The sequence below is a fragment of the Pristiophorus japonicus genome, chromosome 15, assembly GCF_044704955.1.
Source record: "Pristiophorus japonicus isolate sPriJap1 chromosome 15, sPriJap1.hap1, whole genome shotgun sequence".
In the NCBI taxonomy this organism is placed as follows: domain Eukaryota; kingdom Metazoa; phylum Chordata; class Chondrichthyes; family Pristiophoridae; genus Pristiophorus; species Pristiophorus japonicus.
In genome coordinates, this window is record NC_091991.1 from 53,457,046 (window position 1) to 53,471,065 (window position 14,020).

A 14,020-nucleotide genomic window follows, 5' to 3' on the forward strand; every position below is an offset into this window, starting at 1 on the left:
GCAGGCTCTCATGTTCCATTTTGACTGCTATAACTGCTTCCATAGAATTCTTTCAAAACATCCTTAACAGTACCATAGCTGAGAGATTTGAGGACTATTTGGACTTGCTACCATATTTTCCTTCAATTACCACGGCAACACTTTTAGGCAGATTCATTGAGGAAAATCGATTTCAAAACACTGAAGGGAAAAATCAAGCAACGCAGCTTTGAGAAAACAAGAAAGTAACTTGCCCTTGCTTGTGCATCAGCAATGTGATTCTGTGTGCCTGTTTATACAGGCACACATGGATATCACTATCGTATTGGTGCAATAGACATGCAAAGTACAAGCAAAATCCATAAAATCAGAGGCTGCAATGAGGCATGCAACCAGGAGCAGCCTTCTGCTCCCCCAGTGCTGCCCAGCTGGAAAATACCTAGGCCAAGCAAGGACTCTGCCATGCAACCCCACCCCCCCCCGCCCCCCCCAGTTTTCTGCCCGTTCCCCACCTCACCTGAACTGCATCAGCACCACCAGCACATGGGCACAGCAAATACACTTGTCAGTGTCAAATCAGGAGCAGTTTGGTGTTGCAAATAATATTTTCATACCTGCTCTCTAAAAATTGAACTTATATACAGATGCAACTGGTATATAATTAAATTGTTCCACTGAGTTATGTAGGTTTCATATTTAAACTGCAATGATTTTTATTTTAAATTATCAGTATGCACTCCAATGCCCAGAATGAAGTTAAGTTATTTATCCCAGTCGAACATTGTAAAATAATTTCTTTAGCATCAATGTAATGTCTCGGTAAATGTTAGATAGCTGCACTCACCTCGTAAGTTACGGATGAAGTCTTCCAGCATCATTTTCCGATCGGGTTTGATGTTGGGGCTGTACATGTCTGTGTTAAGCAAAATGATAGCAAAAGCTAGGATGAAGATGGTATCCGGATTGTGGAACTGCTGAACCACGTCAGGGTTGCACATGCAGTAACGCTGACTGAAAGAAACACACAGAACGATTAATAATAATCGGAATCACGCACTGAGGAGTGATTTGCTGATTCAGTCTTTCGTGTTGCTGAGAAGGGACCGGAAGCCTCTAAAATTCCACACATACTTTGCAGTAAATTTGAGAGTACTGGATAAGGCAATCCCCCACTATAGGACACAATCCACCAGAGGGATTCATTACATTGAAGTAATTTGCTGATGTTTGTACTTGGTTTAATTAAGATCTTGATCATTTGTCCAGCAGGTCAATGAAGCTCCCATTGTATACATCATAAGGAGATAGGAAATACTTCAGTGGCCCGGTTGACATTCGTCCAAGAAACATTTCTACCAATGATACTATTATCTTGCTAATGTAAATGATCTTGTGCACTTTATTGCACTGAGCTAATTGAAGACATTAGTGCTGCTACATACAGATGTCTCATGGTCAGATTCACTTGTCAGCACTATGCCTTACTGAGCTTCTTACATTGGCCAAAAACAAGCTCGTCTGCGGTGGTTTCTAAGCCTTTTGTTTGTGTGGGAAGCTATTCCTAAATCTTGTGAAATGTTGCTGCAGTCCAGCTCAGAGCCAAGGAAACCATCATCCACTTTTTCCTACAATTCTGAAAAATCCAGACAAAAGCTAGCATTTTAAAAATACTAATCAATCGCCTGTAGTGTTTACACAGGCAGTCAAGCCTAGGTCCAGTATTGAGATCAAGCAGGCTGGAAAATGGTGGGGTAACTGGACTGAGGTGGGAAAGGGGAGGGAAGGAAGAGTGGGGAGGAGAGAGATAGGGGAGGAGAGAGACAAGGAGAGAAGGAGAGGGAGATGGGGTAAGAGGAATGGAGGATTTCCAGGAGGGGGAGGCGGAGCAACAGAGGACAATGAAGGGGTGGGTGGCTCTGAGCTAAGGGCAATTTAGTTACATTGGGTGAGGAGTGATGGGGAGGGGAAAGAGTGGACAGGGAGAGGGAGCAAGGAGAGAGAGAGTGGGTGGAGTAAAGAGGGCATTAGGGTTAGAGATGCAGAAAGGTAGGGTGGTACTGGCCAGGGCCTATTTTCCTCACAGTATAAGGAGGAAGGGAAAAGGGAGAGCTGCAGTCGGCTAGGCCTCAACTCCACCTCTCTGGGGTGGAGAACATTTTTGCTTATTGAACAGTGAGCCCTACAAAAGACAGGTTTTCAGCTCAGGGCGGGGTGCTGCTTTTGTGCTTCTGGGTGAAAGAGGCACAAATTGTTATCAGTAGCTGGTGGGTGGAAATTTGCTTCTCATTGGATAGGAACATTACTGTTCACGGGTGTTCGAAGTGGGGTGGGGTGGGCAGGGCCCAGCTCAGTGATGGCGAGGGGGATTTGTTCTTAGCCGTGAGAAAGGGGAAGGCACAACTTGTCTTCAGTGAGGGGGTTAAGCAGACTTGTCCTCAGTGAGGAGGGGGTGGTAAGCACAGTTTGACCTCAGTGGTGGGGAGTGGGGAGGTGTTAAGCGCAGTTTGGCGTCACTAGGAAGTAAAATGTCCGAAATTCTGCTGTGGAGAGAGGGGCCCTTGCCAGTAACCGGATTTCTGCTCAGTGGGAGGTGTTGCTGCATTTCTGTCCGGGAGGTTTCTCTCCTGATATTTACCCGTTGGGTGGCCTGCTTTCTACGCAGTGAAGAGGTAGAAATTATACTTTAGGTTTATTGGGCAGAGTTATCTGCTGGGTATTTCCTGAGTGTGGGAGGGGCGCTAATTTTTAAAAGTTAGTGCCAGGCGCCAACAATTTTGAATGGGCCGCCCAGGCCCTTAAAGGGGCCACGCACCCCAAAACAATTAATGGGAACATTGGAAGGGTGGGGGGGGCCTGAATTCCGATTATTGCAAAGGGGCCGGCTGTCTGCTGAGTGGGGTGGAGGAAGCTCCTTGGTGGGACTGCATATTCCTTCCTTGGCCTGCATATTCCTTTCATATACCAGTGCTTCCTGAACAAACAGAGGAGGCCGACTCGATCAGGTGCATTTGGCGCTCACATTTCCTTGGCGATGTAATATTTATTGTCCATCCCTGGGTGCGAACATCCATATAATGTGGAACTGGAGTCACAGACTAGCTGAGCACAGAAAGGACAGAGTTGTGTTTTTACAACAAGCCAGCAGCTTTCATGGTCAATTTTATGCGGTTAGATCAGATTTTTGTAATGTAATTTCCCAACTCTCCATGATGGGATTTGAATTCACAATCTCTGGGTTGCTAATCTGATACCATAACCACATAGCTACCTGGAGATATTGTATCGAAAAGTGGAAGGAGGATACCTGCCCTTTGCTGGTGAACCAGATGGGGGCGCTGGAGAGGGTCAGGCAAATATCTTCAGCAGCTGTCAGAAGCTGTGGCTTCTGCTCTGTGTTGGCCTTCAAATAAGCCAGATTGACAACAGGTAGAAACCAATTTAACAAACACAGCATTCATTAGATTGACAACTCTGGTTGAACATATCCTTGGCAGTTTCATCACATAACCTACCGCCTCCACCATAGATCGCCCAACATGTCCATCCTCATAGAGCACCTCCTTCCCATGTTACTGGGAAAGTGAACAGACTTTTCCTTACCTGATTGGATGACTTTTGACTGTCAGGCAATCAGCCTTTTTCCCCATCAGCGATATTTTTATAACTAGTAAACTAAAGTATTCAAACAAAAGGAAAAGAAAAATGCATTTTTTTAAATTCCCCTCTGATTTTTCTCTTGGGTCGCTCACAGCAGTGCCCTGGAGATTAATCTTTTATCCCTAAAGACTCTGCAATAATCCCAGAGGGTTAGCAATCCTAATCAGTGAGTGAACAAGAGTTACAGCATTCTGCAACAATTCCTGAAGTTAAAAAAACATTTTTTATTCAAAAATGCCAAAAATAACGTTCTTTTTTGCAGAGAGCAGAGAGTAGCCTGTCCCTTTAAAATCATCATCATCATAGGCAGTTCCTCGGTATCGAGGAAGACTAGCTTCCACTCTTAAAGTGAGTTCTTAGGTGGCTGAACAGTTTAATACGAGAGCCAAATCTCTGTCACAGGTGGGACAGATAGTCGTTGAGGGAAAGGGTGGACAGGGAGCCTGGTTTGCCGCATGCTCCTTCCACTGCCTGCGCTTGATTTCTGTATGCTCTCGACAATGAGACTCGAGGTGCTCAGCGCCTTCGCGGATGCACTTCCTCCACTTAGGGTGGTCTTTGGCCAGGGACTCCCAGGTGTCAGTGGGGATGTTGCACTTTATGATGGAGACTTTGAGAGTGCCCTTGTAACGTTTCCACTGCCCTTTTTTGGCTCATTTGCCGTGAAGGAGTTCCGAGTAGAGTGCTTGCTTTAGGAGTCTCGTGTCTGGCATGCGAACAATGTGACCTGCGCAGCGGAGCTGGTCAAGTGTGGTCAGTGCTTCAATGCTGGGGATGTTGGCCTGGACGAGGACATTAACATTGATGCGTCTGTCCTCCCAGGGGATTTGTCGGATCTTGCGGAGACATCGTTGGTGGTATTTCTCCAGCGACTTGAGGTGTCTACTGTACATGGTCCATGTTTCTGAGCCATACAGGAGGGCGGGTATTTCTACAGCCGCCCTGTAGACCATGAGCTTGGTGGCAGCTTTGAAGGCCTGGTCTTCAAACACTCTTTTCCTCAGGCGACCGAAGGCTGCACTGGTGCACTGGAGGCGGTGTTGGATGCCTGCTTTTGTTGATAGGAGGCTCCCGAGATTGCATCTAAATAGCAGCTCTGGAATCAATAGCAGCAGGTTCGCCTTGAACTGCACCCAACACTACAGCATCTGAGTGCACAGGTCTCTGACACTCGGTTGCGTGTCATTTACATTGCTGCCCCCTCTCCAGGCACAATGTGGTGCAACCACCTGAAAAGTCATATGGCAGAGCTGCAGTGATAATCAAGTGCAAAATGGATTAGCAGCCATGTTTACTGTATACAGCATTCATTTTTCAGGCACTGTTTTGATGCTAACCCCAAGGAAATTGTCTCTATCATGTCAAGCACAGTGAAGCCATGCAGGCTGCGGCCTGCCACTCCTACGCTGAAAATGCTTCCTTTGCTTTGGAATTCTCAATCCCAGAGGGCTGTGGGTTGCTCAGTCGTTGAGTATATTGAAGACTGAGAATGATGGATTCCTGGGCACTCAGCGAATCAAGGGATATGGGAATAGGCCGGGAAAGTGGAGCTGGTGTGGAAGAACAGTCATGATTTTATTGAATAGTGAGCAGCCTCGAGGGGCCGTGTGGTCTACTCCTGTTCCTATTTCTTATGTTCTTATGAATGTGAAACCTGGCAGCATACAGAGGACTGTGATTTTCTGTCAAAATCTATTCAGCTTACCAACAATTATCACAGTGAAACTGACACTGAATTATGCCTTGAGATTTGCGTCCATGTTGCTGCAATAACTGCATTAATCCCTGTAGCCTGCTTAAAAAGGACTACATTTTAAGTCTAGATTTTGTCTAATTCAGATTCCAGGAATCATTTTCTGTAATTTAGATACAGTAACAGTAAAAAATGGATTCTGCATAAATCTCTAATTTTTGAAATTCATAAACAGGATGCAAATTTAAACAGAAGGTCAATATCCTTTTTCTCAGCATTCCGGCCTGGACTAATCTGTTTAATTATTAATTTAAATGAGCCTGATTAAGGGTCATTACCCAGTTGCCGGTGTCAATATCATCATTCTAACTTATTTAAACTGTTCTAAACTGCCCTGTTACTGTAATTATTATAGATGAGCCTCAAATGAATTCTGATTTTGAACTGGATCAGTTAATCCAAGTTACCAAATACTGAACTCAGCCCATTTGGATTTGCCATCCTTTCTTTAAACGGTAGTACTTGTATCTGTAGGAAAAGGAAACGGAATTTTTGGGCTCCAGTGATACTATTTTAATTATTTGGTCACTATTCTCCACCATTATGGTTGTTGTAAACTGTAGTTGGAGCTATATTGACAATGCAATTTCTTTGATTGTTTTATTTTTTTTTACAAGTTAAATATAAAATCTTCCTGCCAAACTCTGTCCACTTCCTCTTTATTACAAGCTATTAGGACAAATTCACACATCCCTGTCTGAACAGACCACTCATGAATACAGGACAGCTTGTTCAAATTAAAATAGCTATTAGCAAAAAAATGTTAGTTACAATTCAGAAATTCCTGTTTACAAACCATTTGACATCCTGCAATGGCCTCCAAATAAATCACTGAAGACTTCCAGCAAAGGGCCCAAAATGTGAGGCAGGAAGTGTACCGACTGCCACACTGAGCAAGGACAAACAAATGGCATCCTTTAGCCACACCTGAAGCAGGCGTTAGGCCCCTTGCATATGCGAGTAAGGGGCCTAACACCTGTTTGAGATCCCTGCTCCAACATTGGTTTGCCCTGAGGCAGACAGCTCCTCCCAACCCCACATTAAAGGACCATGCCAAGCACCGTCACTCCTGACTCCCATCCATCGCCGCCATTCCCGCTCTATGTAGCATGGGGTGGCCAAACTGGAGAAATGCAGCACTTAGTGCTTTTTTTTGGAGCGGGGTGAAAGTGGCCTCATCATCGGGGAGGAAGTGGGGGCGGGGTAGCCATCACTAGCAGGGTGGAAGTGGGGGCAGGGCGGAGTGGCCGATGCTCGACGTCATCACCACCACGCTGATGACATCAGTTAAAGGGGAGGGCCGCTGCGTACTCTGCAGCCACATTAGTGGCAAACACTGGGCCACCAGGGAGGGATTCGGCCGGGCCAGCAGCCTGGCACCTAATTGGGGATGCCAGGCTGCCTGTTGGCAGTCCAGCCGAAACTGCGGGCATAATTGTTGGCCCGACCTAGCAGTCGGCTGACAAAAAAAAACATGGCATTGCCGGCAGTGCCACCTCCCCTTTAATGGTGGCTGTGACGCAAAGCCACAGAGAGTGTACCGACAGTGGAAGTTGTTAGTGACACCGGCCGGTGACGGCACCGCTCCCACAGGGCAATTCCAGGAAAGGGACCATTTCTCACGGGGCACTTTCCAGAAGGTGTCATCACTGGTCGGTAAGGATTCAGCGCGTGCATGACGTGGCGTTAAAACGGGCCGAGCGATCCCCTACATCGCTCCAAAATGGAGGAAGAACAATTTTTTACATGGCAGCCCCTCCACAGAGACTTGACGGCCAATTCGCACTGACCTGTGGCCACCACTTTCAGACAGCCATGGGCCTTATAAAAAGGGGCAATTTCAGCCCTTATGTCTCCTCCATATGTCTCAATTAAATACCAGATGTCGGTATTCTATGGAGCAGAAATTTTATGAAGGTTAGTCTTGGTAAGTGAAATATCTTCTTTTTAATCTGTGGGATTGTAGAAAAAAAAATTTAAGTAGAGGGAACCTAATTAATCAGAGGAAAATTAATCAAGTAAAGTTAAAACCATAAGCAAGGTTCAGAGTAAAGACAGAAAAGACACGTGTTACTGAACTTGACACTCTGAGAACAGAATGCTGTGGTACCTCTGCACTCATTAATCAATTTGCTGTTATCAAGGCTAGAACAAAGAGCAAAGCAAATGAATTCTCCTTAGAAAGGGTCATAACTGAGGTTAAAGAACTCTCAGGAAGATAAATCATTTTATCACAGTATAAACCAGACAGTTGGGAAAAATACACTCGAAGCCGCATGGGGTGGTAAGAGATTATGGGAAACAAAAGACGATTGAAAAACATCCCAACTGGTTGAAAATGGTTAGGCCAAAAGAGGAAGAGTTCACAGGAATGATGTGGCATGTAACTTAGCAGATAAACGGCACACAGGGGAGGTACAAAGTTTGCTGTCAAATTAATTGTATTAACCAATTAATTATAGTAGGAAGGCGAAAAGTTTGTGATGCGGCAGGGAAACAACAAATGGAAAGCCTCCGCGTGGAACTTCATGATTTTGTATGTATTTTGACTGTATAAAAAGTAACCCAAGATTGTTTGGCTGGTTTGGGTCACCGAGTTACTGAACTCGTGTAGAAGCTGTTTCTCCCTCAATCGAGTACTTTATAATAAACGACTCTTTACTCCAAAACAGACTTGGGTTGAGTGTCTTTGTAATACTCCACAACAGGGGATCCATACATTTAATTTTCTTTTTTCCAGTATTCAACCTTTAAACATATAAGCATGTTTTTAATGTGCTTAAAGTTTTATGCATCTAAATGAACTGTGGTTCAAATGGAAGATGGATGAGTAAATGTAGTATATCAATTGGTGAATAAATCACCAACTCAATCAAGCAAAATGCGTAAGGTGACAGGCAGACTTTGAATTCAAAATCACTCTCATCTGGTGAAAAACAAGAGCTGAAAGTGATGAGCTGGCCGACCAACCCAAGATATTTACAAATGAGGAGAATGAAAACTGTGTATATTATTATAGTTCCTGTAAAAGGTTCCAAGCCACTTCAAAAGTTCACTCCTCATTTTACCTGCAATCACTCTTTGAAGAAGAATCATTCTCATTACCTAAATGCTTCAATGAGTCGTTCAACCTTCTGTGCTTCTCCCTGCACGCGAATGTGAGCCTGGAACTTCCGCAGTGCTTCATCCAATTCCATGTTAGAGAAATCCATCTCATCAACAACACAACTAGAATGAAACAGAAGAAATATAGTCAGTTGATTCCTCCCTTTGGGGAGTTAATTCCATATTATGTTTTTAAATAGGCCCCAGGCTTTGGATAGCACAGTTGAGTAGCCTGTACTCCACCAGTCACATCTTAAATGTTTTGGAGTAAATTTTCATCTTCACCGCATGGATAATAATCACCTGCCTGTTAGAACCCATACAATTTTCATTCCATTGCAATCAAGAAAACCACATTTTATTGTGGCCTTTAAATCAGATTGATTTTGAAGGATGCCAGGGAAGCAGGCATTGCTGGCACACAGTGCAAATGATGGGAAATATGCCACATAACATTTCCTGTATTTTCTGTCTTCCTATCTGAGATTCTAATGTAACAGAACAGGGAATTCAGACCAAGCGACCCTTTGCTGGAGAATATTTGCACGGGCACTGGTTGTTCTTGGGTACCTCACCAAAGTGGGAGTTCTCCCAGTGTGACTAAGTAGTGAGTATGGACAGGTTTTGACTATTCACAGCCAAAGCCAATCCTGTTCTCACTCAACATACAAAAATACACTCACCAGAAAAGTTGCTGGATAATAATTATGAGGAACATTCCGAAGGGACCGCTCCCTCCACGATACCCTGGTCCACTCCTCAATCACCCCCAGCACCCCCTCCTCTTCCCACAGCACCTTCCCATGCAAGCGCAGGAGATACAACAACTCCTCCCTTTCCAGTGTCCAGGGCCCCAAACACTCCTTCCAGGTGAAACAGCGATTTACTTGTACTTCTTTCAATTTAGTATGCTGGGGGGGGCGGGCGGGAAGACAGGCAGGTGGGGGGGGGGGGGGGACTGGGGGAGGAAGTGGGGGGGGGAAGACAGACTGGGGAGACCAAATGCAGATTGGGTGACCGCTTAGTGGAACACCTCCATTCAATCCGTAAGTGTGACCCTGAGCTTCTGGTTGCCTGTCACTTTAATTCTCCGCTCCACTCCCACTCTGACCTTTCTGCCCTTGGCCTCCTACACTGTTCCTGTTGTGTATCTGTAAAGCATGCACTCCCATGTTCCGCCACCAGGGAGCGCATCCACTGAAGTCCCAAGGGATCCCAGCTGAGGTCACTGTTATTTAACCTCCCCGTGTGCAGTCTTATTTGTGTGAGGAACACAATAACTGGCGACGAATATATGAATCCAACGCAAAGATGCAGCAAACTGTGCACATCCTGGAGAAGTTCTCGGAGGGTGAGGACTGGGGAGCCTATGTCGAACGACTGGACCAGTACTTTGTAGCCAACGAGCTGGACAGAGAAGGAAGCGCTGCAAAAAGGAGAGCGGTCCTCCTCACGGTCTGCGGGGCACCGACCTACAGCCTCATGAAGAATCTTCGGGCTCCGGTGAAACCCACATAAGTCGTATGAGGAGCTGTGTACACTGGTTCGGGAGTATCTTAACCTGAGGGAGAGCGTGCTGATGGCGAGGTATCGGTTCTACACGTGCCAGCGATCTGAAGGTCAGGAAGTGGTGAGCTACGTCGCCGAGCTAAGGCGACTTGCAGGACAATGTGAGTTTGATGGCTACCTGGAGCAAATGCTCAGAGACATTTTTGTACTGGGCATTGGCCATGAGACCATCCCACGAAAACTTTTGACTGTAGAGACACCGACCCTCAGTAAGGCCATTGCGATACCACAGGCGTTTATGTCCACCAGTGATAACACCAAACAAATCGCTCAGCACACAAATGCTAGCAATCTTCATAAATTAACTGGAACTGTGTTTGCGAGCAGAAATGTACAGGGCAGAAACCACGAGTCTGCAACTGCCAGCAGGCCTCAGGTGACCCAGATGACTCAGAGTCCGCAACAAAGGATGAATGCAAGGCAATTCACACCTTGTTGGCGTTGTGGAGGCTTCCATTCAGCCTATTCATGCCACTTCAAAGGGTATGTTTGCAACAGCTGTGGAAAAATGGGGCACCTCCAACGAGCTTGCAAACGAGCTGCAAGCTGTGCAAAACCTGCTAACCACCACGTGGCAGAGGAAGATCGGTACATGGATCAAAGCAATTTCGAGCCTCAAAGAGAGGAGGCAGGTGCTGAAGTACATGGGGTGCACACATTTTCGATGAAATGCCCACCTATAATGCTAAATGTAAAATTGAATGGCTTAGCCGTAGCCATGGAACTGGACACTGGTGCTACCCAATCCATCATGAGTAAAAAGATGTTTGAGAGACTGTGGTGCAACAAGGCACTCAGACCAGCCCTGAGCCCCATCCACACAAAACTGAGAACGTACACCAAAGAGCTCATCAGTGTCCTGGGCAGTGCCATGGTCAAAGTCACCTACGAGGGCACAGTGCACGAACTGCCACTCTGGATTTTCCCGGGCGATGGCCCCACACTGCTTGGAAGGAGCTGGCTGGGCAAAATCCACTGGAACTGGGATGACATCCGAGCCAGGCATCGGAAACATTTCCGGGGCGAAGGTGCGGATCCACTTGGTCCGAGAGGCATGACCCATTCACCACAAGGCGCGAGCGGTACCTCACATGATGAGGGAGAGAGTGGAAATTGAGCTGGTCAGGCTGCAACGCGAGGGCATCATCTCCCCAGTGGAATTCAGCGAGTGGGCCAGCCCGATTTTTCCAGTACTCAAAAGTGATGGCACGGTCAACATTTGCGGCGATTATAAAGTAAATAGTAATCGTTTCTCGCTACAGGACCAATACTCGTTACCTAAGGAAGCCGACCTATTTGTGACACTGGCAGGAGGCAAGATGTTCACCAAACTCAACCTGACTTCGGCCTACATGACGCAGGAGCTGGAGGAGTCTTCGAAGGGCCTCACCTGCATCTACAAAAAATTCCCGTTTGGAATTCGGTCGGCTGCACCGATCTTCCAGAGAAACATGGAGAGCCTACTCAAGTCGATACCATGCACGGTGGTTTTTCAGGGCGACATATTGGTCACGGGTCGGGACACCGCCGAGCACCTACAAAACCTGGAGGAGGTCCACCAGCGACTGGATCGCGTAGGGCTGCGGCTGAAGAGGTCAAAATGCGTCTTCATGGCAACAGAGTGGAGTTTTTGGGGAGAAAGATCGCGGCGGACGGCATTCGGCCCACAGACGCCAAAACAGAGGCTATCAGGAACGCGCCAGGCCACAAAAGGTCACAGAGCTGCGGTCGTTCCTGGGACTCCTCAACTATTTTGGTAACTTCCTACCGGGGTTAAGCACCCTCTTAAAACCCCTACATGTGTTATTGCATAAATGTGAGAACTGGGTATGGGAAAAAAAGACAAGTAATTGCTTTTGAGAAAGCCAGAAACATTTTATGCTCCAACAAGCTGCTTGTATTGTATAACCCGTGTTAAAGACTGGTGCTAGCATGTGATGCGTCGTCGTATGGAGTCAGGTGTGTGTTACAACAAGCTAATGTTGCGAGGAAGTTGCAACCTGTTGCCTATGCCTCCAGGAGCTTGTCTAAGGCCGAGAGGGCGAACAGCATGATTGAGAAAGAGGCATTAGCGTGTGTGTTCGGGGTAAAAAAAATGCATCAGTACCTGTTTGGCCTCAAATTTGAGCTGGAAACCGATCAGAAGCCCCTCATATCACTGTTCGCTGAAAACAAAGGGATAAATACTAATGCCTCAGCCCGCATACAAAGGTGTGCACTCACGCTATCAGCGTATAACTATACCATCCGCCACAGGCCAGGCACCAAGAACTGTGCGGATGCTCTCAGTCGGCTACCATTGCCCACCACGGGGGTGGAAATGGCGCAGCCTGCAATCTTGTTGATGGTGGCGCAGCCCGCAGACTTGTTGATGGTCATGGAAGTGTTTGAAAATGATAAATCACCTGTCACGGCCCGCCAGATTAGGACTTGGACCAGCCAAGATCCTCTGCTGTCCCTCGTAAAAAACTGTTTACTGCATGGGAGCTGGGCCAGCATTCCCGTTGAAATGCAAGAGCTAATCAAGCCGTTCCAGTGACGAAAAGACGAGCTGTCCATTCAGGCAGACTGTCTGTTGTGGGGTAACCGCGTAGTGCTCCCCAAAAAGGGCAGGGAGACGTTCATCTCGGATCTCCACAGCATACACCCGGGTATAGTAATGATGAAAGCGATAGCCAGATCCCACATGTGGTGCCCGGTATCAACTCTGACTTAGAGTCCTGTGTACGGCAATGCAGCAAGTGTGCTCAGTAGAGCAACGCGCCCAGAGAGGCACCACTAAGTTTGTGGTCCTGGCCCTCCAGACCATGGTCGAGGATCCATGCAGGCTATGCGGGCCCGTTTCTCGGTAAAATGTTCCTGGTGGTGGTGGATGCTTTTTCAAAATGGATTGAACGTGAAATAATATCAGGAAGCACCACCACCGCCACCATTGAAAGCCTGAGGGCCATGTTTGCCACCCATGGCCTACCTGACACACTGGTCAGTGACAACAGGCCATGTTTCACCAGTGCCGAATTTAAAGAATTCATGACCCGCAATGGGATCAAACATGTCACCTCGGCCCCGTTTAAACCAGCCTCCAATGGGCAGGCAGAATGGGCAGTACAAACAATCAAACAGAGCCTTAAACGAGTCACAGAAGGCTCACTCCAAACCCGCCTGTCCCGAGAACTGCTCAGTTACCGCACGAGACCCCACTCGGTCACAGGGGTGCCCCCGGCTGAGCTACTCATGAAAAGGACACTTAAAACCAGACTCTCACTGGTTCACCCCAACCTGCATGATCAGGTAGAGAGCAGGCAGCAGCAACAAAATGTAAACGATGGTCGCGCCACTGTGTCACGGGAAATTGATCTGAATGACCCTGTGTATGTGCTAAACTATGGACATGGTCCCAAGTGGATCGCGGGCACGGTGATAGCTAAAGAAGGGAGTAGGGTATTTGTAGTCAAACTAGACAATGGACAAATTTGCAGAAAGCACCTGAACCAAACGAGGCTGCGGTTCACAGATTGCCCTGAACAACCCACAGCAGACACCACCTTTTTTGAGCCCACAACACACACCCAAAGGATCAACGACACCACCCTGGACCAGGAAATTGAACCCATCACGCCCAACAGCCCAGCAAGGCCAGGCTCACCCAGCAGCCCTGCAGGGCCAACAACACACCAGCCCAGCAAGGGCACAGCCAACACACCAGAACAGACATTTGTACCGAGGCGGTCCACCAGGGAAAGAAAGGCTCCCGACCGCCTCACCTTGTAAATAGTTTTCACTTTGACTTTGGGGAGGGGGGGGAGTGATGTTGTGTATCTGTAAAGCATGCACTCCCATGTTCCGCCACCAGGGAGTGCATCCCCTGAAGTCCCAAGGGATCCCACATCCCTTGGGAGCACTGTATATAAGCCGGCCCCTGAGGCCTGTTTCTCACTCTGGAGTGTCTTAATAAAG

General features: G+C 47.2%; 1 protein-coding gene across 1 annotated transcript in view; it reads right to left on the minus strand.

The window, feature by feature from the left end:
- LOC139280759 (IQ motif and SEC7 domain-containing protein 3-like) overlaps positions 1-14,020 on the minus strand; it is a 202,802-nt gene that overhangs the window by 130,577 nt on the left and 58,205 nt on the right. Inside the window, exons 3-4 of the mRNA XM_070900434.1 lie at positions 8,495-8,617; positions 824-990 (exon numbers count right to left, since the gene is read on the minus strand). Coding sequence (XP_070756535.1) covers positions 824-990; positions 8,495-8,617 — 290 coding nt within the window. The remainder of the gene's footprint in view (positions 1-823; positions 991-8,494; positions 8,618-14,020) is intronic.